General features: G+C 40.4%; 1 protein-coding gene across 1 annotated transcript; it reads right to left on the bottom strand.

Moving 5' to 3' along the window:
• Positions 1-1,127: 1,127 nt before the first annotated feature.
• LOC121879206 (dynactin subunit 5-like) lies at positions 1,128-23,500 on the bottom strand. The gene is made up of 4 exons (XM_042385806.1): positions 23,364-23,500; positions 11,053-11,240; positions 6,419-6,530; positions 1,128-2,121 (listed from the first exon to the last, which is right to left on the bottom strand). The coding sequence occupies exons 1-4, from the start codon at positions 23,409-23,411 to the stop codon at positions 1,879-1,881; spliced, it is 591 nt and encodes a 196-aa protein (XP_042241740.1). The 5' UTR covers positions 23,412-23,500; the 3' UTR covers positions 1,128-1,878.
• Between the last annotated feature and the right edge of the window lie 4,258 nt (positions 23,501-27,758).

The following is a 27,758-nucleotide window of genomic DNA, read 5'->3' as shown; positions in this document are numbered from 1 at the left end:
ACACTAGTGATGTCACTTAAGCGTCTGTATTTAACTGTCAGTAGTTTCAAGAATTAATGCAGTCATTTACTGAATATTCCTTGTAAAAAAATAAATTTTAAATTAATTATTTATAGGAGAAGTATTATTATCAGTAAATATACCGATATGCATTACTGACCACCTCCACGGCTAAAAATAGCCCAATCTCGCGGTCACTTTTCCTTTCTTGTCTCCTCACTGGCAAATGGGGGGGGCGTGGGGAGGGGTGTGTGATGATAGCTGTGTTTATTACAGGGGTATAATTCTCTTTTACGGTATGTTAGACAGGTTTATAATACATTTTTATTATTTTAATATACCGGTAATCTTAATTTGAATCCAGCTTCCCAAACGTAAGTTTCAGTATAAAATAATTAGTGGTAAGACCTTGTGAGTGGCTTACGATGTTTCCATCACCACTCTTAACACACTAAACCACAATAATTAAGAGGTAAGAATTTTATACTTGGTGGTTTAGACGACCCCCTAACTTTGGGCAGATTTTTTTAATGTTCAAATTCCGTCTTATAAGCCGAGATATACGGTACCCTGAAAGGTAATTTCTCCTCCATCCCCACTTCCTTCTCTTCTCCCTTCTCCTTCACCCTCACTTCTTATTCCCATCATCATCATCAACCAGGAACCTTCTACATACACACCTCAAAGTAAGTGTACTTTACTGCATTTTTTTACTTTGTATGTACTTTTCGGTGAGCTGGAACCAATTACCCAATATCCCATTGAAACAATGGATTCAGTTAACGAACGACCTTCTGGAATGAATTGTGTTTGTTAACCGAGGGACCACTATAAATGTAAATACAGTACTGAATAGAATGAAAGTTCACATGAGACATAGTGAGTACAGTACAGAACTGTACAGGACTGTATTGTACTGGTATGAAGAACACTACAGTATTAAATGTGTTTTAAGAAAATTCACACACAAATTTTATTATTCCCTTTTCATGCCTCATCCCAGATTTAGTGGTCACAATTTACAAAATCCATAAGGGAGAAATTCAACAATCTGAAAATCCACAACAATGGGTATGACCATTTAAATCACAATGCAGTATCTCATAAAATATACAAAAACAATCTTCAGTCATTATTGATTTATTTACGATGAATATACAGTATTTCAGAGACAGCATTTTCTTGTATTATTGGTGGCTTCATTAAGTGTAGTATATTTTCTCAAATATTTGTATGATTAAGCTATGAAATTATTTCACCCCCCTTTAAAAATGGAAAGCAAATATAAAGCAAGATTATGATTTAAAGCTTTAAAAAGATTATCTACAGTAACTGTTGGACTTGTCTCATTCTCTTGCTGGAATCTAAGTTATTCGAGGGGGTTAGGTTCCAAGGAATGGTGCAAATAGGCAAAACCGCGAATAGGAAATTTTAATACCTTAGTGAACTACTGCATACCTATACCAAACAACCGACCAGCCGCGACAGTACTCATTCCCTCTTTTAACTTATCTAATAATTCAACATTCTTTGTTAGAGTCATCACTGACTTCCGCCTTTTACGTTTCACTGCACTAGCATCACGAGTACTGACACTAGGCAGTCTTTTATGGGCCATTTCACATAGAAACACTAAAGTTTTGAACCACAACACAAGAGATGCTGCGTCGCAGGCAATGGTTGAGTGCAAGCAATGAAGAAGAAACGCTGCGGGTGCGCAGGGGTGGCCCGTTGCACTGCGGGAGAGGCTCGCAAGCTAGCCACCATCTGCTTACCACGAATCGCCAAAATCACGAATCGCAAACCCACAAATGGCAAAGATCTACTGTACTGTACTGTACCCTGTCTTGTGACCTGAGGCACAAAACAATAAATTTATTAAATATCAATAAGTTTTGTGGTTCCCTCTCTGGCCTGTGGAGGCATATCCTTGACCCTTATGAAATGGTGGTAACAAGACTTGGTGTAGTCAGTCATAAGATCTTGGGTAGCTTCTGGTAAATCTCCAGTATGTCTTGCTGGTGACCCAGAGTATACAGCAAATGGAGGGACAACAGTTTCCGGAGGAAGAACAGTATCATCAGCAATCATGCAGCAATCTTTTAGCACACACCTTCTGCCCTGAAAAAAAAAATCGTACGTGAATAGTACAGTTTTAATTTGATAAGTGGGAAACTTTATAATCAGTCAAAAGTGAAATGTAAAACCAGAGACAAAAACTGAGCACTGGGATATATTCACACCAAAGAATGATCTGAAGTCATTTTTTTTTTACATGTCTAGTCAGTACAGTACAGTAAAGCCTCGAATAATGACGGTAATGTGCCCTCCAATATTGCAGTGTAAGGTGAAATATCGTATCGCCAATCATTAATTACCATTAAAATAAAGCAATAATAATGAGATGTGTTCCCAAGTGTGATCTTTTCATATCTTTTGTGAGGCTTTTTACCCTCTTTTCCCCCCAAAACAATACAATTAATGAAAATTACAAACTATATTCATTAAATAATGTTCCTGAATGCACCTTATACTATATAAATGAATAATAATATGGTCACACAAGAGGAGATGGGACGCCATTGTTTTTGTTTGTGTTTACAGCCGGGAGTCCGGAACAATAGTTCTACACGAGAAAATGAAGAAAATAAGACCCTGGTTATAGCTGTAGTGAATTTAATGTAAAAAAATTAATATATATGTTTTAAATAACATTATTAAATGTTAATAAATGGAACAATAGAAGAAGCTAACCACTAATGGTAATGAAATAAAGCGAGACGATTGGGAACGCCAACGTATGAACAGTAAGTGCATACATGTAAAAACATATCTGTAGGTTATGTATCTATGCTACTGTGCCGAGTAGCAACCTTGTATATAAGCTACTGTGCCGAGTAGCATCTATGTATATAATTACGTGGCAACATTGCCCCGAGGCTGCCATATGGCAAGGCAGTCTCAGTCTGACTGTGTGAGCCGTGCATGGCACACGCTAGTCACCACCTGTATTTCTCCTATCCGAATAAACGGACTTCAGTGTTACCCGGTGTTTCCCTACCCATCACTGCATTCTTCAGGGAACACTTGGAACCTTCAATATCGTCATTTCTCTACACATGAATATGAAAGCAACACTTATTTACTGTTCATATATGTTTTAAATAATATTTACGAATGTAAAACAAAAATTCTACTCGCCAATGGTGGTAAAGTCTAAAACATAAGGACAGCCAATGAATATTGTGCGAGTTTTTACTCAGATGACAAAGTCTTCAGGTTCAACTTTGGCTGAAGCTGTAGGTTCAACTCTGGCTGAAGCTGTAGGTTCAACTCTGGCTGAAGCTGTAGGTTCAACTCTGGCTGAAGCTGTAGGTTCAACTCTGGCTGAAGCTGTAGGTTCAACTCTGGCTGAAGCTGTAGGTTCAACTCTGGCTGAAGTTGTAGGTTCAACTCTGGCTGAAGCTGTAGGTTCAACTCTGGCTGATGCTGTAGGTTCAACTCTGGCTGAAGCTGTAGGTTCAACTCTGGCTGAAGCTGTAGGTTCAACTCTGGCTGAAGCTGTAGGTTCAACTCTGGCTGAAGCTGTAGGTTCAACTCTGGCTGAAGCTGTAGGTTCAACTATGGCTGAAGCTGTAGGTTCAACTCTGGCTGAAGCTGTAGGTTCAACTCTGGCTGAAGCTGTAGGTTCAACTCTGGCTGAAGCTGTAGGTTCAACTCTGGCTGAAGCTGTAGGTTCAACTCTGGCTGAAGCTGTAGCTTTCCATAAAGCTAAAGCTGTTGCTGAACCTGTTACTGAACCTAAAGTTGGTGGTGAAGCTGCTTATGATGCTGAATTTGATGGTGTAGCTGAAGTTGATGGTTTAGGCCTTCAAATAATAAAGCTGTTGAAAGAACCTTGCACAGCTGCTTTCTTTTCTCATTACAGGTATACATTGGCATTCCCAATCCATCTCACCTTTTTTCTTTACCATTAGTGGTTAGTTATTTCTATTGTTCCATTTATTAACATTAAATAAAATTACTTAAAACATATACAGTATATTCATTTTTTTACATTAATTTTACAACAGCTACAGCCAGGGTCTTATTTTCTTCATTTTCTCGTGTAAAACTATCGTCCCGGACTCCCGGCTGTAAACACAAACAAAAACAATGGCGTCCCATCTCCTCTTGTGTGACCATATTATTATTCATTTATATTGCATAAGGCGCATTCAGAAACATTATTTAAAGAATATAGTTTGCAATTTTCATTTCTGTAATTGTATTGTTTTGGGGGGAAAAGAGGGTAAAAAGCCACACAAAAGATATGAAAAGGTCACACTTGGAAATGCATCTCATAATTATTGCTTGATTTTAATGGCAATTAATGATTCGCGATAAGACGATTCACCTTGCACTGCAATATTGGAGGACACATTAACGTCGTTATTCGAGGCTTTACTGTACGTGTTTAACTGTAAAAAGAAGTAAGGAAAATGCATAATATAAATGAGAAGTAAATACTGGCATAAAAAGGCTACAACTCTGTATGTTTAATAGGTGACATGTTTATATCATTATTTAATGTTATATACCTGGGGGTACAATTACATGGTTAAACAGCACAACATACAATTTTCTTAGTTACAACTCTGTCATACTGTACGTATTTCATATGTGACATGTGCGCATCATCATACAATTAATTTTCTGTTAACTAGGGGTATAATTATGTGATTAAACAACATAGCACACAATTTTCTAAGTTTAAGTTCGATATACGGTTACGGTAATCATTTTCTATAAACACCATTAGCGGGAAAGCTGCCTCACAGACATAGGAGCTTCCAAATTGTATCAGAACATTGATAGCTTGATTTTATCCGCTGAATGTCAATTTGATAAATAACCCAAAACATTGATATGTCGTCATAGATGGCAAAATTCACACTTGCCTCATTGTCAGCCAGTAATTCTGCTATTTCGAGGACAAAAGAGCCACACTGTTTTACATGTCTTGAACAGAAACTGAATAAAATCCAGAGGCTCGGTAAGCAACACAGGAAATCTATCATTGAAGTTTGCTGTCCTTTGTTTGCATCCATGGGAAGTACTGTACAGAGCAAACTGAGCTGAGAACAGTTCAAAGGAGGAGTGTGGATCTTCTGCTGCGTAACGTGTCATCAGCATTCGCCTTCCCTGGACTGACCTGACTTGACACAAGGAGAGTAACTGCATTATTTCCTTGACCATAATTTATGGTTTGGGCTTAACGAGACAACGCCTGTCAGCCACATACTTCAGTCCTTGACACCTAAACTATTTTTTTTTTTTTTTTATTGGGCACCCTCCTACATCCTTGTGTAAGGTGAAGCGCTGAAGCGTTTACAGCGCCCAACAGGGAAGCATGCTAAGTTCATGCTTGCCTTTATGTCTCATGAGTTAAGGGAGTAGAAGCCTGAAGAGTCAAGGGCATAGAAGCCTGAAGAGTCAATGGTTTATGTCTAAGCAAGTTACTGGAAGCTCCAACAACTTTCCCTGAATAAGAATTCGCAACTTTCAATTTACAGCAGGTACCTACTTTGCTGCTAGGTGAACAGGGACCAAGGGAGGCTGGGAAGTGTGTCCGAACAACTTCCACCGGCCCGGGAATTGAATCCGTGACATCTCGCTTGCGAGGCAAGAGAGGTACCGCTCTACCCACCGGCGCCCCCCTGGACTATGAGCTCTATGGGGCCCCATCGACCCATGACCTTTATGCGACCCCCTTACGATGCATCTAGTATTTTGTGACTGTTTTTAATTTGTTTGGTGGTAAATTACAGCACAGTAGTTGTGTACTATTTATCATTGGTTAGGTAGGTTTTTCTTGTTTGTGAACCTATTTCATGTTTTGGAGGTATAATTTTGGGGCATTTGTGTCATTGGGGAGCCAGACCCTCTTTTTCCCATGTTTTTCTATTCGATATACGACAGTACAAAAATTCACTTAACGAGTGTTTGTTTTATTTTACCTAACACACTCCAGAACCTATTTCTATATAAATCAATTAAACTACAATTCACAATATTACAATTTGCGATGTTTTCTGGTACCTAACCCATGAATTATCACAACTTCCCTGTACTGTACCAGTCTTACAGTGTAAATATAAATAAAGTTACTCTAAAAAATGGGAAAAGAGTCTTGTTGAATGTAATTAATCTTGGTCAATCAGCTAAATCATGAGGAGTGCAGAAACTTATTCTCATGACCTAAATGGATTCTACCATGTATATGCAGTACAGTATTAGAGCTGTCCAAATTTAGAGCACATAATATGGTGAGTTTCAACTGTAAAAAGTTCTCAGTAAACCACTTGTGGATAACAGTGCATTAATAGAGGAAAAAAAATTGCACACTGGGATTAATAAAATACTGTACAGTACTTACAATAACACAGTTCTTCCCAATGTAAACATAGGAGCCTACCACTGCAGCATTGACAATTGATCCTTCACCAATAAACACGTGATCACCAATATGAAGAGGAAAGAACGCCACCCTGTGAAAAAATATAAAATATCAATTGCAGTATTTGGAAATTTTCTGTAAGTAAAATTATGCTGTGAAGAAACTCTGAATGATTATCTTTATACTGGACTGTTCAGTATTTCATTATACAGTAAAAGTCCAAAAATCCGGATGCCAGAAATCCGGACTTTTCAAAAACGATTTTTTTTTTTAGCGGGCTTTTGTGTGTATGTGTGCATGCGTGAGTGCCACAGCTGCACAGCGACAACAAGCGACCACGTGGTCGCCACTTTAAAACGAGCAATCAAACTGTGACAACATACCTTATATACTCGTCTATAACCCCCCTCGTTTATCAGTCGACCCTGATTTTTTGACCAAGAAATCGTTAATTTATAATATTCCTCGTTTATAGTTCGACCCACGTTTTTGAGGGTAATGGAACAACAAAACCTTCGGTAAAAACGCTCTACTGAGGCTAGCCGTGCATGAAACACAAGTGCTGAAGGCAAATTGTTTACCATTTATTATTACGACACTTTACAGTGAGTTCTGCTATAACGCGTGTTTTGACAACGCGAATTTGCTCGAACGCGATTTATGAATTGAGGAACGATATTTGTAAAACGCGAACTCGTTTGCTCTAACGCGATTCCACTCGAACGGTTGTTGTGGCTTCAGTTCACGTTCGACATCACATGTTCAATTGAGTTATGTGTTTTGTTTGTGAACAATTGCAGAAATAATGTATGTAATATTTATGTATACAGTATACCTATATATTATAAGTAAATTGTAAAATTTTACATAAAAGAGAAAATCAAATTACATAGCGTTTTACACCCGCGCTCTCTCTACATCACACACAGTGTTTACAGTTCACGTTCGACATCACATATTCAATTGATTTATGTGTTTTGTTTGTGAAGAATTGCAGAAATAATTTATGTAATATTTATGTATACAGTAAACCACTCACAAGGTCCTACAGTACCACTAATTATTTTATACTGAAACTTACGTTTGGTAAGCTGGATTAAAATGAAGATTACCGGTATATTAAAATAATAAAAATGTATTATAAACCAGTCTAACATACCGTAATAAACACAGCTGCTATTATCATCCCCCCCTCCCCCATTTGCCAGTGACAAGAAAGGGAAAGTGACCTTGACTGTGACCGCCTGTGGCTATTTTTAGCCATCCTTGTGTTCGGAGGTGGTCAGTAATGCATCTCTGTATATTTACTGATCATAATACTTATCTCTTATAAATAATTCATTTAAAATTTATTTTTTTGCAAAGAATATTCAGTAAATGACTGCATTAATTCTTGAAACTGCCGACAGTGGTAAATTTAGGATATAAATAATGAACAGAAGTCACGTCATGGATTCGGAGTTTGGTCCTTAACGATCACCATAAATGTAGCCTCCCTTTTTCGCGAAACACGTATATAAATTAAAGAAAATACTTGCAGTATATTTAATATATTACAGTATATTATATATAAATAAATAAACAAATAAATTCAAATTCCCTTATCATCCTGTGTCATATACAGAAATACTTGAGTCCCTGAGCGAGTACACAAAAAGAAAACGGACATCCTGGAGTGGATAGAGAACGGACATCTCTACTGGGGGACTCAAACGTTTCTCATGTTTTGTGGGCGCTCTAGCATAATATGAATAATATGTAAATTACAATTTATATATATATATATATATATATATATATATATATATATATATATATATATATATATATATATATATATATATATATATATATATATATATATATATCTTGATAAAATCACACGGGAAAATGGAAACAACGGAGTACCTTAGCTTTCGTCTTTATTCAAGACATCTTCAGAGGCAACTGGGTTACATGGACAGAGAGAGGCTTAAATATACAGGGTGACCTAAAAATATAAGGTCAGGTCATAATGATGACATCCACTAATCCGCACACCAACACACACGTAGAGGAGCTTAAGAGAAGGGTGGTGACGTGACTAGACAGGTCAGGTCAGAAAAAAGGGACCCACAAAATAACTATCATACATCAAGATCAAAGGTTTTCAAAGCATTTTTAACCTTGGGCCACTGACAAATAAATTTATGATGGTCAGTTCAAAACTGATATGTTATATATATATATATATATATATATATATATATATATATATATATATATATATATATATATATATATATATATATATATATATATATATATATATATATATATATATATATATATATATTTTGTAAAAATTTAAAGAAAAGAGAAAAACTAAATACGTAGCGTTTAAAGTGTTAAAGTGTACTGTACAGTGTTGTGGCTTGGCTCAATGTTTACAGTTCACGTTCGACATCACTTGTTCAATTGATTTATGTGTTTTGTTTGTGAAGAAATACCTGTACAGTATATGTAAATTGTAAAATTTTAAATAAGAGAGAAAAACAAAATAAGTAGCGTTTAAAGTGTACTGTACATTGTGGCTTGGTGCGGGGTTATGCAGTGTTTACAGTTCACGTTCGACATCACATGTTCAATTGATTTATGTGTTTTGTTTGTGAAGAATTGCAGAAATAATTTATGTAATATTTATGTATACAGTATACCTGTACAGTATATGTAAAATGTAAACTTTTAAATAAGAGAAAAACAAAATACATAGCGTTTTAGACCCGAGCGCTCTGTTTACTCCACACTTTGTTTGAAACACGTGTGAAGTTTTTAAGTGTCCTCAGTGAATTCTGATTACTGTTTCTCCAATTTTGTGACTATGGAAAAGAAGAATATCTCTGGGAAGCACTCTGGTGATCGCATTTCCGGTGGTGATCGTAAAAGAAAGGCTATAACACTTGAAGAAAAGCTTGATGTTTCATGACTCCTCAGCCTCAACATCACCCTTCTCCCCCATCAAGTTATATTCATATTTTTTCAAGGTAAAGTGTAACATTTACTGTATGATTTCATTATTAGATATGAATGTAACATTTATTTAGACTGTGCTATCCTTTGTGTTAGGCTAACTACGAAATTTTTTTTCGATTTGGAGTAATCTGCACCTAACCCTATTTTCTCCATAAGCCCTGTTATTTCTATTACACGAATTTCTATAACACGATGTTTTACAAGAACACTACTATCGCGTTATAGCAGAACTACCTACACTGAAATGCGGGTAGTTTCAACAAAAATATTGTATATTTCCATTCAAGTATTTATTCAAGTCAATTAGGAGGGAATATTATTGAAATACAATAGTTTTTTAACTAAATCATTCGAAAAGCGATTACGGTAACATCTTTTGAACGAAAGAAAGCGAAAGTCATTGTTTTCGTCACGATTTTATCCCACTTTCTACTGTAATACGTATGTAATTTCAGGAAAAATATTACATTTCCATGAATGTATTATATCAAGCACAGTATGAATAGAATATCATTGTAATATAACAGAATTTTAACCGAAAACTATTAAAAAAACGAGTAACATCTCAAGAACATCGGAAGCTTAGGTAAAGTCTTTTGTTTTCGTCATGTATTTTATCCTATTTTACATTGAAATACGTCACGTTTCCGCAAAACTACTATTTATTTCCGAGAATATATTCATTCAGGCGCAGTTTAGGTAAAATATACGTGTGATGTAATAGTTTTTTAACAGACAACGATTCGAAAAACACGTACCCTCTAGCCCTGTTCAAAGAGAGGGCTGGGAGAAGCTGTTTGGTGCTGCAGACGATGACAAGGAAAATGATTTTGATGGATTTAATGAAAATATTCAGAAATATGGTATCGTAGTATTTATTCAAGTCAATTAGGATAAAATATTATTGTAATACAACAGTTTTTGAACTGAAAACCATTCGAAAAGCGATTACGGTAACATCTTTTGAACGAAAGAAAGCGAAAGTCATTGTTTTCGTCACGATTTTATCCCACTTTCCACTGTAATACGTACGTTCAGCAAAAATATTACATTTCCGTGAATGCATTATATCAAGCACATTATGAATAGAATACCATTGTAATATAACAATATTTTGAGTCCTACTCTTTCCATTTACAGATTACTGTACAAGCCCATAATAATGGCTCCTAAAGTAGATAAACTTCGTTGTGTGAAGAGAAAGAAGAACATGTTGAAATTGAGTGACAAACTTGAAATAATTAAGAAACTAGAACGTGGTGTGAGCAATACAGTTCTAATGGAAACATACGACATTGGAAAGTCTACAATTTATGATATATAAAAGGCAAAGAATAAAATTTAGAATTCACAGCTTTTTCATTAAAACTGCTCATTTTGATAAATGAAGCATGCTATATTTGCTAATGAATAAACTATCAAAATGTACCTGTTCATCTCTTCTTTTTTCTTCCTTAAATTTGAATTTTAAAAGTACTGCCTGAGAATCCGGAAAATCCGAAAATCCGGACCGACCCAATCCCCAAGCAGTCCGGATTTTTGGACTTCTACTGTACAGTATTCTACTGTACGTACACATTACCTGTAAGATGGTAACTTACCCTTTGCTGAATTTCTTAAATGGTGGTCTAATGACAGATTTGGATGATATAACGCAGTGGCGGCCAACTCGAACGTTGGCTAAATCCCCCCGGATGATGACACCACTAAGTACAATGACTTTTCCACTCAGAACAATGTTCTGAGAGCCGCATAGCACACTACCACGACTCACACGGTTCCCTGTGGCCTAAAGAGTTTGGTTATTTTAGCATGGAGAAATAAATATTGAATTGTACTCTATTTGTTACAGATGACTCCTTACATAATGTGTGAAACTAAATACTGTTAAAAATCACCGATGTTTAATTTTTTTTGTAACAAGATGGAGTAACTGTTCACAAATCATTTCCCTTAGACAGTAACATAAGTACAATTAATAGTAAAAGTGTTGACCTTTGCCATAACATTATTTAATCGTGAAGTAACCATACACAGTGGGGTATGCTATAACGAATCTAATTGGTTCTAGAACCTTGTTCGTTATAGGATTAATCTGTTCCAGGCCCCCAAATACAACCACTTAACACTGAAAAATATAATATAAAATTGTAAAAATTGTAAAAAAGTGCATAAATATGCATCTAAACCCCTGAAATAACCAATATCATTAATACTTGTAATAAAAAACAATAAATTAGTAAAAAGAAAAGAAAAAAAAAAATTTAAATAATGTTCGTTATAGGAGTTTCGTTCGTTATAGCATTCTCAATTTTATAGGTAAAACCGTTCGTTATAGGAATATTCGTAGTAGGATCCGTTCGTTATAGGAATATTTGTAGTAGGATCCGTTCGTTATAGCATACCCCACTGTACTGTACTGTAATTGGTTAGGTATGGTTATGGTCATGTCAAAGGTTACATTATATTAATGTTATGTTAAGGTTATATTATGTTAACATTATATTATGCAAAATGTTAAAATAAGGTTAGGTTAAGGTTATGTTAGGTTAACTTTATATTCTGTTAATGTTACAACTTGTTAAATATTAATATAAGGGTAAGTTAAGGGAATATCAGGTAAGGTGGATTAAGGTTATGATAGGTTAAGGATGTGTTAGGTGAATATTATATTAATGGTTATGTTAGGTTATCGATATTTTAATAAGTTTTCTGTCACATTTCTGGAACTTTGTTGGAATATTTTATCTAAGTTTAATAAAAAGTTAGTTCAAAGAAAGTTTGGCCTAAGTAAAAACATTGCATTAAAGTTCTAATTACTGTATAAAGTTTTATTAACTGGGTAGTTACATCCTCTCGTGTGTGATATCACAAACAAATGGTCCATGTTCATGTTAACCTGACCGGTCAAAAATTTTAAATGTTTCAGTGAGATCTTCTACTGTATGTACCAATTCCTTTCGCCAAGTTCTGACCTTATTGTGTATACAGTGGTCCCTCGGTTAACGAACACAATTCGTTCCAGAAGGTCGTTCATTAACAAAAAATTTTGTTAACCGAAACCATTGTTTCAATGGGATTTTGGGTAATTGGTTCCAGCTCACCGAATATTACATACAAATTAAAAATAAATGCAGTAAAGTGCACTTACCTTGAGGTGTGCATGTAGAAGACTCCTGGTTGATGATGATGATGATGGTAATTAGAAGTGGGGGTGGAGAAGAAGGGAGAAGAGAAGGCAGTGGGGGTGGAAGAGAAGTCACCCCATGCTTCATGCTGCCATTTCACCAATAAAATTTTAAGTTCACTTGGTGTAATTTAAGATTATTTTCTTTAAATCAACACTGCAGTATAGTTTCGATTTACGCAGATTTCCTTTACGCATTTGGTCATTTACGCGGCACCTGGCCAGACCGGCAATTATTAGTTACGCAGTACATTCCATCATTTACGCGTGAAGCGGGACGGGCAGGGTGCGCACTAGGCCGCCCAGTCAACAAAACATTACCGAGTTCTTCACCCGCCACCCACCACAGCCAGCCCAAGTCAGTGATAGTGAGGATATGGACTTTGAGGGGTTTGACAAAGAGGACCTGCAAGCCTCTGTGGTGGATAGTGATACAGGTGAGGGCCAATAATGTGCCCTCTGCCTCGGAACCAACCCCCCATCCCCGTGTGCCCAGCCATCTCTTCTACTAACGTAAGTGTTAAAAAACCTAATATTATTGATATTTCTCTTAAATATTAATTGTGTGTGCATACCATCATAAAATTAAGATGTTATTTTTACTACAACGTACGTATTGTGTCGGAAAAAGGGTAGTCTGGGGGGTCGGCCCAGTCTCTATTTCAATCAATCCCATATGTTCTGTTATTTCCTTTACGTGTTTCTCGTTTTATGCGGACCTCCACGGGTTTAATTGACCGCGTAAACCGAGACTATACTGTATATTGTCAATATGTAAAATAAATTTCAGAATGACCAATAATTGTACTGTAAAAATGTAAAAATAGTTTATGTTCAAGAGAGTCTCAAGCAAGATGCTACCTCCACTGAGCAGAGACACAAACTGACGCCATTCTGGGTGAGTCAAGTGGCCATTTGGCGCGCTAAAAACTACAGTCGACCCTCGTTAAAACAGACTAATAGGGGGGAAGAGTGTCCGTTTTAGCTGATTGTCCGAATTAACCGATTTAGGTTAGGTTAGGAAATACAGTACCGTACATACACTGTATGCTGAACATGATACACAGTAACAAAAACACAGGAAATACTGTAAACATCATATAACTAGCTATATAAAACATTACAATATGTAAAAATAAAAAAGTTAATACAGTGACCCCTCGTTTAACGAACGCCTCGGTTAACAAACTGCCTTCCATAAGGATCTTCAATTCAGTTAACGAACAAAAATTCGGTTAACGAATTACTTACGAACCAACCTCAACATGTTTTCGCTTGCACTGACCGGTCAACCAGCTTTAATATCAGTCCGCCAATACATTCATCAGTTCTAGGGCTTAAATTCCTTACTATTTTAGTAAATATCAAGAAGTTTATACTATTCAATAATTTTAAAAGTTTAATATTCAATTTTTTAGTCATTTTAACAATTATTGAACATAATTGAAGGTAAAGTGACTAGTTTAATGCGCGGCATCCAGCCTCTTAACACAGCAAACAGGCGTTAGTCTCTCTCTGTTTTCACTGGAGGTAACATCTTGCTTGAGACTCTCTTCAACTAAACGCTTTTTTCTGTGTTTCCAAGCAAATTATTGGTCACTTTGAAATTTATTTTACATATTGACAATATATAATGCAGTGCAGTGTTGATTTAAAGAAAATAATCTTGAATTACACCAAGAGAACTAAAATTTTATGGGTGAAATGGTGCCATGGGGTGACTTCTCTTCCACCCCAATGCCTTCTCTTCTCCTTTCTCCTCAATCCCCATTCTAATTCCCATCTTCATCATCATCCAAGAGCCTTCTACATACACACCTCAAAGTAAGTGTACTTTTCTACCTTTTTTTGTTGAATTTAGGCAATTTTCGGTGAGCTGGAACCAATTACCCAAAAACCCATTGAAACAATGGTTTCGGTTAACCAACGACCTTCTGGAACGGATTGAGTTCGTTAACCGAGGGGTCACTGTACTGTAAATTGTTAATTTCATTTACCTTTGGTAGATGACAGATGAGCTTGATGTGGTGGAGGTGGGGGGTAGAGGTGATAACTTGTCATTCGAAGTCAGTAGAGCTATGATGCTCCACTGGTCCTTGTCCCCCACTCGTAGAAGGCTGAGGTGACTGAGGGTGGCCTGAGTCAGCAGCAGGAGGGTCATCAATATCGTCAGCAGGCTTAACAGCTGCAGCAGGGTTGGGATGAACTGGCTTGAAGAATGAGTCGAGTTTCAGTTGTTTACCTTGCTGATGCTGCTTCTGTATAATGAGTTCCCTAAAGGCTCTAATATGTTGATAGTAATGCTGAACATCATCAGTTTCTGCTGACAATTCAATGTACAAAATGACATTATCAATGGATTCTCGTATAACAGAGAGTTTGGGTTTCTTGGGCAATGGTTCGTCGTCTTCCTCATCTTCATTCTTGAAAGCTTGGGTATTCCGGGGTAGGGACCGCCATTACAACCCAGTTTCATCCCCATTATAGACTTGGGAAATCAGGAGCCCTTCACTATTAATTAAGTCATTTAGCCTCTCCCTGAATGGTTCGATGTCCTCGGTGGGTGCGCTACCAGCTTCACTATGGGTAATTTTATTACACATTCCATGGCGATTTCTAAATCACCATAACCAACCGTCACTAGCTTCGAAATTCTCGATGCCCATATGACTTGCTAGCTTAGCAGCAGCAGCTTGAATTTCTACACCACGGACGACATTACCACAGGATCGTTGCTGCACAAACCACTTCGTCACTGCCTCCTCAAGATTTGTATCTTTTGCCACTCTCCTATGCTTCCTTGCACCAACAGATGATGATTTAAAATTTGCATCAACATTATATTTCAAAGAAAATACAGTGAGTTTGTCCTGAGCCTTGCTTATGTCCGAAACTGTTTGCTTTTTAACACCATACTCGTCACTGAAGCACCAGCCTCTAACTTCCTTGTAAGTTCCAGTTTCTGGTTCACAGAAAGGGTCACATACATCCTCTTTGGCATATTGCTCCCCCTTGAAGACATGATGTAAAATACAAGGCTGAAAGATGCCTAATCACTGAAATATAAACGAAAATTGCAGGGCATCACAACACTGATACTCGAATATGGCGCTAAGTCAACAATGACTGGCAGTCTGGAGAGCGCGCGCCATCTATCGGACAATCCCAGAACCAGAAATTTGACACGGACAGTCCCTCGCTTAATTCAGATTTCGGCCGATTTATCCGATATTCGGATTAAAGGGGTCCATTTTAACGAGGGTCAACTGTAGTTCCCTGTACTTCAATTATGTTAAATAATTGTTAAAATTACTAAAAATTTTAATATAAGACTTGGAAAATGATTGAATAGTACAACCTTCTTGATATTTACTCAATTGGTAACGAATTTAAGCCCTAAAACCGATCACTGTATTGGCAGACTAATACTCCAGCTGGTGAGCAAGCAAAAACATGTTGACACGATTTCGTAAGGATTTCGTTAACCGAATTTTTGTTCGTTAAACGAGTTGAAGATTCTTATGGAAGGTAATTCGTTAACGAAAATTTCGTTAACCGAGGCGTTCGTTAACCGCAGGGCTGTGGAGTCGAAGACAAAACCTTCGACTCCGACTCCGACTCCTCAAATTTTTATGCTTCCGACTCCGACTCCTTGGCCTATTTGTAACAACTATTTCTACCATCCTAATTGTAATTTGTATGTTGTAACCTGCGTAGGTAAAAAGTAAAACACCGTGGCTATACTGCTACAGCTTTATTAATGATCTGGACGATATTTAAGAACTACAAAAAGATGATAGGCTTGACTTTCAAAGTTTCAATCAAAAGAAAAATAAATTTATTAAGAATTCAAGATATTAACTAGAAAACACCATTTACATGTATATCTAAAAGTTCGATCTCAGCATATGAATTTTGTTTAAGCTCATAATCTGATGTGGATCTAAATGATGATCCTACAATTCCTTTTAAAGTAAAGTTATATATTTATGTACATTAAAGAAATGAATACCTTATTAAGGAAAATGGATAAACCTTACATGATTAAGTTATTAAATTAAATTTGCCTTAATCTCACCAAAAACAGGTTGTAGCTAATTGTTTTGTAGCTGAGAGCCTCTGTGCAGTTTTCAACGAAACAAAATTTGATATAATTCAAAATTTCAAATGGTAAAGAAGAGACTATCGTCCAAAATTATAGTGCTATACTGTGCCTGCTACAATAAATTCATAATAATGCTTATAAAATGGAAATAAATTCTTTTAATAATTTAAGAAAATTAGTGGGATCAGTGGAATCACTGCAATGAATATGCCTGATTTATATTAGCATTACATTTTCAAACTACACGCAGGATGGCAACTGTTCCTGCAGTTGACTAAATAAAACCAGAAGTTTCATTTTTTTTCTATCAACCCTCTTATAGTGGGCTGAAGGGATTTAATATAATTATTAAATAATGGAGGGAAATACTCAGATACTAATACTATTACTAAGCTCGTGAAGAAAATGGCAATTCAGTGCAATCAAGATTCAGCTGGAGTCGGAGTCTGGACAATTTTACCGACTCCGACTGCACAAGCCGAAATTTCCTCCGACTCCACAGCCCTGGTTAACCGAGGGATCACTGTACACTGTACAGTATATTGACATATGATGCAATCCACAAACACAGCTTATATATTTATTTAGAGTTATTATACGTGTGATGCAATCCGTGTACACTAGGAATAAGTTTTAAACAAGTGCACATATTTGTTGTTAGTGGATGGTGGCATTCTGTATGATCATGTCTCTTGAGCAAACATATTTATAATTCGGTATTGTACACAATAAAATACTGCATATTATACTGTAATTGTTTCATTTAACGCCATCCTAATTAATTCATATACATACAGTAAACTTGATGTACTGGGCTTATTATGTAGTATAGTAACAAGTCTGCAATAAGCTTGAAAAAACCCACTAATATAGATTGTGGGAGCTCGCCAATCTCATTGCTGTGTCAAACAAAATCCCTTCAGGCAAAAACTCCAAAGAACAAAATCCCTCAAGGATAAAAACCTCACCAAACCAAACCCAATCAGACCTAACCTAACTTTGAGAAATATCAGATTACAAATGGAAGGATATTGACCTACCTAACAGTAGGTTTCTTACCGATAACAGAGCACCTGTATATATGGGTGTCGGCCTCCACAGTAAACAGTAATACAGGTATGAGATACAGTATTATATAAAATGTTAAATGTCTTATTTCTTAAAGAATAAATAAAATAAGCTCTACCCATCCACCCCTTACCTCACCTAGCAGGATCCACCTGTTTCCCCACAGCACCATAATCCATGGTGAAGTAAACTCTATTACTGTACACTGGAGTCACTGCCTCTGACCCGCTCTCATTACCCTTGTCTCAGCCACTGCCTCTGACCCGCTCTCATTACCCTTGTCTCAGCCACTGCCTCTGACCCGCTCTCATTACCCTTGTCTCAGCCACTGCCTCTGACCCGCTCTCATTACCTTTGTCTCAGTCACTGCCTTTGACCCGCTCTCATTACCCTTGTCTCAGCCACTGCCTCTGACCCGCTCTCATTACCCTTGTCTCAGCCACTGCCTCTGACCCGCTCTCATTACCCTTGTCTCAGCCACTGCCTCTGACCCGCTCTCATTACCCTTGTCCCAGCCACTGCCTCTGACCCGCTCACATTACCCTTGTCCCAGTCACTGCCTCTGACCGCTCTCATTACTTGTCCCAGCCACTGCCTCTGACCGCTCTCATTACCCTTGTCCCAGCCACTGCCTCTGACCTGCTTCAGTTCTTGTCCCAGCCACTGCCTCTGACCCGCTCTCATTACCCTTGTCTCAGCCACTGCCTCCTGACCCGCTCTCATTACTTGTCCCAGCCACTGCCTCTGACCCGGCTCTTACTCCGTGTCTCAGCCACTGCCTCTGACCGGCTCATTACCCTTGTCCCAGCCACTGCCTCTGGACCTGGGCTTTAGTTCTTGTCCCAGCCACTGCCTCTGACCGCTCTCATTACCCTTGTCTCAGCCACTGCCTCTGACCCGCCTCATTACTGTCCCAGCCACGCCTACCCGCTCATTACTTTGTCCCAGCCACTGCCTCTGACCCGCCTCATTACCCGTGTCTCAGCCACTGCCTCTGACCCGCCTCATTACCCTTGTCCCAGCCACTGCCTCTGACCCGCTCTCATATTACCGTGTCTCAGCTACTGCCTCTGACCCGCCTCTCATTACTTGTCCCAGCCACTGCCTTTGACCGCTTCTCATTACCCTTGTCCCAGCCACTGCCTCTGACCCGCCTCATTACTTGTCCCAGCCACTGCCTCTGACCCGCTCATTACCCTTCTTGTCCCAGCCACTGCCTCTAACCCGGGCCTCATTACTCCGTGTCTCAGCCACTGCCTCTGACCCTCCTCATTACTTGTCCCAGCCACTGCCTTTGACCCGCTCTCATTACCCTTGTCCCAGCCACTGCCTCTGACCCGCTCTCATTACACTTGTCCCAGCCACTGCCTCTGATCCGCTCTCATTACACTTGTCCCAGCCACTGCCTCTGACCCGCTCTCATTACACTTGTCCCAGCCACTGCCTCTGATCCGCTCTCATTACACTTGTCCCAGCCACTGCCTCTGACCCGCTCTCATTACACTTGTCCGAGCCACTGCCTTTGACCCACTCTCATTACCCTTGTTCCAGCCACTGCCTCTGACCCGCTCTCATTACCCTTGTACCAGCAACTGCCTCTGACCCACTCTCATTACACTTGTCCCACATGAACATTTCTTGGTCCACCACCATCAGGTGATGACTACACTACAGTGGCTGGCAATTTTACTCGCTAGGGTTAATCTCCCAGTCACCTGTTGGTAATATCTATCCCAGTTACTTCCTCTGACTTCCTTCTGGTCCCCACTTCCACTTGCCAAGCAGAAAGTTTCTTTGATCTACCATCACATCAGTCTTCATGTCACGTCTCCCAAGACATCTGTATAAATAGACCAGACTCAAAAACTTTATTAGTATCACAGTGACACTGCTGACTATAGCATTTTTTTTTTAACTAACAATACAAGCCCTGCCCCCCACCCCTCCTTGGTTCATTAATAATATTTGATTACTATTATTATTTTCATATAAAACTGTTAAGGATGCCCACAGTTGTGGCTCACTTTAATGTCTCTAAAGATCTAACAACTTGAAAACTTTAACTTTCAAGATATGTGGGAAAAAATTTGAAATAAGGAACATTTACCATCCAAGTCACAAACAAATTCATGTTTTCAAAGAAAACATTTGCACTAATTATAATGTACAATGGTCCCTCGGTTAACGAATTGCCTTCCATAAGAATCTTCATTTCGGTTAACAAACAAAAATTCGGTTAACGAAATTCTTACGAAAATGTTTCGACATGCTTTGGCTTGCTCACCAGCTGGAAGATTAGTCCATCAATACAGAAATCGGTTCTAGGGCTTACATTCGTTAAAATTGGAGTAAATATCAAGAAGGTTGTACTATTCAATAATTGTCCAAGTTTTATATTAAAATTATTAGTCATTTTAAAAATTATTTAACATAATTGCAATACAGGGAACTAGTTTTTGGTGTGCCCATCAGCCACTTCACTCACCCACCAAGGCCTCAGTTTGTATCTCTGTTCAGTGGAGGAAACATCCTGCTTGTGGGTCTCTTGAACACAGATTATTTTTCACGTTTTTACAGAACAATTATTGGTCATTCTGAAATTTATTTAACATATTGACAATATATAGTGCAGTGCAGTGTTGATTTAAAGAAACTAATCTTGAATTACACCTAGTGAATTCAAAATTTTATGGGTGAAATGACAGCATCAAGCATGGGGTGATTTCTCTTCCACCCCCACTTCCTTCTCTTCTCCCTTCTCCTCCACCCCCACTTCTAATTCCCATCATCATCATCATCAACCAGGAGCCTTCTACATACACACCTCAAAGTAAGTTTACTTAACTGCATTTTTTTTTTACTTTGTATGTAATTTTCAGTGAGCTGAAACCAATTACCCAAAATCCCATTGAAACAATGGTTTCGGGATTAGCTTATGTGGGATGATGAGAATAAAAATTCTGATGTAGTCTTTTTGGATTTCCAGAAAGCTTTTGACTCTGTTCCACATAAGAGACTTATATATAAGTAAAATAAGTTGGGAATTCGAGGCCAAATCTAAGTGGTAGAAAGCAAGCAGGTAGTGATAAATGGAGTGGAATCCAGATGGAAAGCCATTACCAGTGGTGTTCCACAGGGAAGTGTTATTGGCCTCTTATTTTTTATAAGCTATATAAATGATCCGACATCTGAGATACATCAACGTGAAAATATTTGCCAATGATAACACGATCTATGAAGAGGTTAAGATGGATTCAGAGGAGACTTCAGGATTGCAGAAAAATTTAAATTAGAAAAATAATTGGTCAGAGTACATGTTAAACTTTAACCTGAGTAAATGTACTGTAATGCATGTCAGCAATATTAATCCTCAAATTAATTATCATATGAATAACCTAAGGCTGAATGTGGTATTGGAAGAAAACGATCATGGGGTTGTGATAAGTAACAACTTAATGTTTAAGAGCCATACAGCAAAATCAATTGCGAAGGCAAACCAGTCATTCGGAATTGTTAAGAGAATGTTTACCTACATAAATGAAGAACTCTCTAAGACTATATTTAACCTACATTCGACCTCACTTGGAATATTGTTTACAGGTGTGGATGCCGTATCACAGAGGTAAGATTGATAGTATTGAGAAAGTGCAGAGAAGAGCAACAAAAATCATACCATCATTGACTGACCCATCTCATGAGGAAAGACTGGCAAAATTGGGATTAACCACTATGGAAGAGAGGAGTAGAGTAGAGGAGACTTAATCGAGAAGTATAAGATAATGAATGGTTATGAAAATGTAAAGAATATAAATTTTTCTAAGACTGAATATATCAAGGAAACTTGAGAGGACATAACCACACATTACAACAGCAAAGAGCAAATAAAGGCAAAAGAAGCCACACTTTCAGTCAATGAGCAGTGGACAAATGGAATGATCTGGATCAGTATGTAGTTCAAGCAACTTCCGTTAACCAGTTCAAGAACAGCCTTGATAGAGTCAACGAGTAGATGAGGGCCAAGCCTGGCAATAAATCCCAACAGGGATAATTTTCACCAGGATACTAAAACTACTACTGTGTTCGTACGTGGCGGTAGACACCCAGAACATCGAACGACTGTGGAGATCCCCCCGTTAGGTTAGGTTAGCTTCAAAACTATTTTTCCAGTGATTTTTTATGTGTTTTGAACACTTTAACCTTTCTAGATTATGATATGAGAGGGGGGGGGACTTATCTCAGAAACTTTTGATTTGGGCCAGAAATGAAGGTCAAATTCGTTGAAAAATATCAAAAGACCATCGGAAAAACATAATTTCAACTTTGATTTCGTTTAGTGGCAACAAGTGAAAATTTGCCATTACTGTATATTCCTAAGATTCCCCAGATGACAAAACTAACATTAAACCCTATTAGATTTTATTTCAAAAATACGTACTATAATGGTAAAATCTGTGGAAAAATTAAACAAATTCGAATAACCACTTCTGGTGGTAGTGGTATCTCAAAGGTATTTTTAAAGTAGTTCACACAACTTTCCCACACCAAATCTATTATCATATTCGAAAAATAAGTCTAATTTTAAGAAATGTATAATAGCGAAGATAGCGCATGCCATATCTTTCTATATTTTCTTCCATTAATCTTCCGCCATTATCGCCTACCCGACCTCCCAATCTGCATGTTCCCTTCATAAATTGTCATGTGCATGCATTTCCATACACGTCATGCGGCCAATCAATAGCGTTTGTTTTGGGTTTTTTTTGAGGGGAGGGGCACCAATTAAAATGAATTGTGGTTTCTGCTTTTAGAATTCATGGTATCTTTTGCCCAATCAGATTCGATTGTAATTTTGCATCTCATATTTTGAAGTTCAAATTCATTTCCGACCATGGAAGTCAGTGATGGGTGTCACTTCAATTATATAGAGTTAATTGCGAGTTTGGGGAAAAAAACGAACAAGCAATCTTGCGGTGTTCTCCCAATCTCAGTAAAGTGTCGTAATAAAGAGTGTAAATATCGTCAAGACCAACATAGTTGGTATTGGAGTAACTCATTCCATATTCCCAAGACAAAGAAGAGACGAACTGGAAACAGACCAATGAGGTAAGAAATAACAGTGAGTCCCTCATATGGTGAGAGTTTGGCTATGTAAAATCATGTTAGGTTAGGTCAGCTTAGATGAGGTCAGGTTAGATGAGGTCAGGTTAGGTTAAGATAGGTCAGGTTAGGTTAGGTTTGGTTTGGTCATCTAAAAAAAAGGTTAGGTTTATATGTTTTATATTGTTTTTTGGTGTATTTTGTATTCACTTGGCCATGATTTTTGTCGGAAAACGGCCCACCCAAAACCCCGGTTTCCAACAAGATCCCCTATCTTGTTGGGGGTAGAAGGGAGCGATATCTAAAGAAAAAAAAAGCAATTTCCGACGGAAACCAAGATCAGAACCAATTAAAACACACCAAAATACACTAGAAAAACATAGTTTTGACTTTCTAACAGAGTTGTGTGAATTAATATAAATTTACCTTTACCAAAAATTACCCATAATACTTACTGTTTCTATATATTGAGCTTTGGGATAGAACGAATCCTCCAACTCCATTATGACAAGTTACGCCTTGAGCCTCAGTCCGTCACCGCCACCGCCCAGCTACACCAGCTCTTGTAAACAATGTTATGTTCACCGTGTCAGTTTTTTTTTATTTGTCTACTCATTTACTCCTTTATTTATTTTGTATTCATTCATTATTTTAACGTATTTTTATTTCTCGCTATGTGAGTGTTGAAAGCACCACCACGTTCAGAAAACTTGGGGAAAATTTCAACGGAGATAAGGTGTTTATTGTAAGGCACCTTTTGAAAGGCGTTTTAAGGTGCACGGAACAGCTCAAATTCAAATTCAAAACATTTATTGACAAATACATCAAAAGGAGCTGGTTAGCATGGTAACGAGCCCGCCCAAAACTAGTCTAAACAAGAACTCTTAATATTGTACTAATCATAAATCAGATATGTATAGAGCAAACAGATATGCAAAAAATCTACAATCTTATTTCTTTTATCCTCTTCACCACTGATCGGCTCGTAAGCCGCTTGGGCGATCGGTCACGTCTCTGATTACTTTTCCTTGTCTTTTATCCTCTTCACCAAAAGATTGGCTCGTTAGCCGCTTGGGCGATCGGTCACGTCTCTGTTACGCACTGTTGGCAAGTACTGGGTACGCACCAGCTCCTGAATGTACATGAACCCGCTCCAGTGTTGGTCAAGTCTTGTCTTGAAAGAGCTCACACTCGGTGCCGTCACAACACTTTCTCGTAGATTGTTCCAAGAGTTCACAACTCTCACTCCGAAAAGTTTGCCCTCACAGTTTTCTGGACTTGCGGCTTCTTCAATCTTGAGCTGTGACCCCTTGTGGGGCGAGCGTCCGCCAGCTCCAAGTAACGACTCTCGGCTGAGTAGTGCCCCCTGAGATGCTTATACACATCAACTAGGTCCCCCCTTGCCCGTCTGTAGTATAAGCTAGGCAAGTTCAGGCGCTCCAATCTCTCAGGGTAGCTGAGGTGCCGAAGTGCAGGCACCAGTCTGGTGGCCCTCCTTTGAACCTTTTCAACCAATTGACAGTCCCTAGCATATCTTTGAGGCACACCTGGGAGTGTCTGAGGTTCCCCGGGAGTGTCTGAGGTGTACCTGAGAGTAAGTTAGAAGTGGCACCTGGGAGGCCAGAGAGTACTCCTGGGAGTGTCAGGGGTGTACCTGGGAGTGTCAGAGTGTACCTGGGAGTGTCAGCGGTGTACCTTGGAGTATCAGAGGTGTACCTGGGGAGTGTTGGAGGTGTACCTGGGGAGTGTCGGAGGTGTACATGGAGTGTCTGAGGTGTACCTGGGAGTGTGTCTGAGGTGGTACCTGGGAGGCCAGAGTTGTACCTGGGAGTGTCAGAGGTGTACCTGGGAGGTCAGGAGGTGTACCTGGGAGTGTCTGAGGTGCGCTGAAAGTGCGTCGGAGGTGTATCTGGGAGTGTCAGAGGTGTACCTAGGAGTGTCTGGGGTGTACCCTGAAGTGTCTGAGGTGTACCTGGGAGGTCAGAGGAGTAGCTGGGAGTGTCTGGGGTGTACCTGGGAGTGTTAGGGGAGTACCTGGGAGGTCAGATGTACCAGGAGTGTCAGAGGAATACCCAGAGTGTCAGAGGTGTACCTGGGAGTGTTAGCAGTGTACCTGGGAGTGTCTGGGTGTACCTGGGAGTGTCAGGGGTGTACCTGGGAGGTCAGAGGAGTACCTGGGAGTGTCAGGAGGTATACCTGGGAGTATCAGGGGTGTACCTGAGAGTGTCAGAGGTATACCTGGGAGTGTCAGGTGTACCTGGGAGTGTCTGGGGTGTACCTGGGGAGTGTCAGGGGTGTACCTGGGAGGTCAGAGGTGTACCTTGGGAGTGTCTGAGGTGCACCTTGGGAGGCCAGGGTGTACCTGGAGTGCCTGGAGTTGTACCTGGGAGTGTCAGAGTTGCACCTGGGAGCATCAGAGTTGTACCTGGGAGGCCAGAGGTGCACTGGGAGTGTCAGGAGGTGCACCTGGGAGTGCGCCAGGTGTACCTGGGAGTGTCTCTGGGTGTACGTGGAGTGTCAGTGGTATACCTGGGAGTGTCGGAGGTGCACCTGGGAGTATTTGAGGTGTACCTGGCAGTGTCTGAGGTGTACCTGGGAGGTCTGAGGTGCACTTTGGGAGGCCAGAGGTGCACCTGAGAGTGTCAGAGGTGTGCACCTGAGAGTGTCGGAGGTGTACCTGGAAGTGTCAGAGGTGTAATCTGGGAGTGTCTGAGGTGTACCTGGGAGTGTCTTAGGTGTACCTTGGGAGTGTCTGAGGTGTACCTGGGAGGTCAGGAGGAGTACCAGGAGGTCAGAGGTGCACCTACAGTGTCAGGAGGTGTACCTGTGAGTGTCGCATGTGCACCCTGTGAGTATCTGAGGTGTTCCTGGGAGTGTCAGAGGTGTACCTGGGAGTGTGGAGAGGTGTACCTGGAGTAATGGAAGTGTACCTGTCAGAGTCTGGAGGTGCATCTGGGAGCGTCAGCGTGCACTGGGTGCTAGGAGGAGCACCTGGGAGTGTCAGAGGAGCACCTGGGAGTGTCAGGGTGTACCTGGGAGTGTCAGATTTGTACCTGGGAGTGTCAGCGGTGTACCCGGAGTAACAGAGGTGCACCCAGGGAGCATCAGAGGTGTAAATCTGGGAGGTCGGAGGTGTACCTGAGTGTCGGCGGTGTACCTGGGAGGTCGGAGGTGTACCTGGGGAGTGTCGGAGGTGTACCTGGGAGTGTCTGAGGTGCACCTGGGAGCAGTCTGTGGTGTACCTGGGAGGTCAGAGTTGTAATCTGGAGTGTCAGAGGTGTACCTGGGAGGTCAGAGGTGTACCTGGGAGTGTCTGAGTGCACCTGGGAGGCCAGAGGAGTACCTGGGAGTGTCTGGGTGTACCTGGGAGGCAGGGAGTACCTGGGAGTGTCAGGAGGTATTCCTGAAGCATCAGAGGTGTGTACCTGGGAGGTGTGAGAGAGGTGTACTTTGGGAGTGTCAGAGGTGTACCTGGGAGTGTCTGGAGGTGTACCTGGGAGTGTCAGGGTGTACCTGGGAGGTCAGAGGTGTACCTGGGAGTGTCAGAGGTGTACCTGGGAGTAGTCAGGAGGTGTACCTTGGGAGTGTCAGAGGTGTACCTGGGAGTGTCAGGAGGTGTACCTGGGAGTGCTCAGAGGTGTACCTGGGAGTGTCTGGGGTTTACCTGGGAGCGTCTTGGGTGTACCTGATTATCAGGAGAAGCAATCTGGGAGGCCAGAGAAGCACCTGGTAGTGTCTGGGGTATACCTGGGGAGTGACAGAGGAGCACCTGGGAGTGTATGCGAGGTGTGCCTGGGAGTGTCAGGTGCACCTGGGAGGAGTCAGAGAAGAACCAGGAGTGACAGAGCATGAGGGAGGTGAGAGGTGTACCCAGTGTCTGAGGTGCACCTGGGGAGGTCTGAGGCACCTGGGGAGGTCTGGTGCACCCAAGTGTCTGGAGGTGTACCTGGGAGCGTCAGAGTGCACCCTTGGGAGGCCGAGTGCAATTTGAGTGTCGCAGGTGCACCTAGAAGTGTCGGAGTGTGTGTACCGGAGTCTGAGGTGTACCTGGGAGTGTCTGAGGTGTACCTGGGAGGTGTGAGGTGTACTTGGGAGTGTCTGAGGTGTACCTGGGGAGGTCAGAGGTGTGTTCCTGGGAGTGTCTGAGGTGTACCTGGGAGGTCAGAGGAGTACCTGGGAGTGTCTGGGGTAATCTGGGAGTGTTAGGGGAGTACCTAGAGGCCAGGAGGTATACCTGTGAGTATCAGAGGTGTACCTGGGAGTGTGAGGAGGTGTACCTTGGGGAGTGTCAGAGGTGCACCGGGGAAAGGTCTGAGGTGTACCTTGGGAGTGCCGAGGTACCTTGGGAGGCCGAGGTGTACCTGGGAGTGTCAGAGGTGTACCTGGGAGTGTCAGGAGATGTATCTGGGAGTGTCAGAGGTGTACCTGGGAGTGTCAGAGGTAAAATCTGGGAGTGTCAGAGGTGTACCTGGGAGGCCAGAGGTGTACGTGGGAGTGTCAGAGGTGTACCTGGGAGTGTCTGGGGTTTCCACCTAGGAGTGTCTGGGGTGCACCTGGGAGTACTCAGAGAAGCACCTGGGAGGTCAGAGAAGCACCTGGTAGTGTCTGGGGGTGTACCTGGGAGTGACAGAGGAGTACCTGGGAGTGTATGGTAGTGCCTGGTAGAGGCCAGGCGGTAACCTGGAGTCAGAGAAGAACCAGGGGGTGACAGTAGTATGGGAGGTGAGAGGTGCACCTGGGAGTGTCTGAGGTGCACCTGAGTGTCTGAGGTGCACCTGGGAGTGTCTGGAGGTGCACCTGGGAGTGTCTGAGGAGCACCTGGGAGGTCTGAGGTGCACCTGGGAGTATGT

This window comes from Homarus americanus, unplaced genomic scaffold, assembly GCF_018991925.1.
Source record: "Homarus americanus isolate GMGI-L3 unplaced genomic scaffold, GMGI_Hamer_2.0 scaffold31376, whole genome shotgun sequence".
Lineage (NCBI taxonomy): Eukaryota > Metazoa > Arthropoda > Malacostraca > Decapoda > Nephropidae > Homarus > Homarus americanus.
The sequence above is the reverse complement of the archived record's forward strand: the minus strand, read 5'-3'. Positions and strand labels throughout refer to the sequence as shown.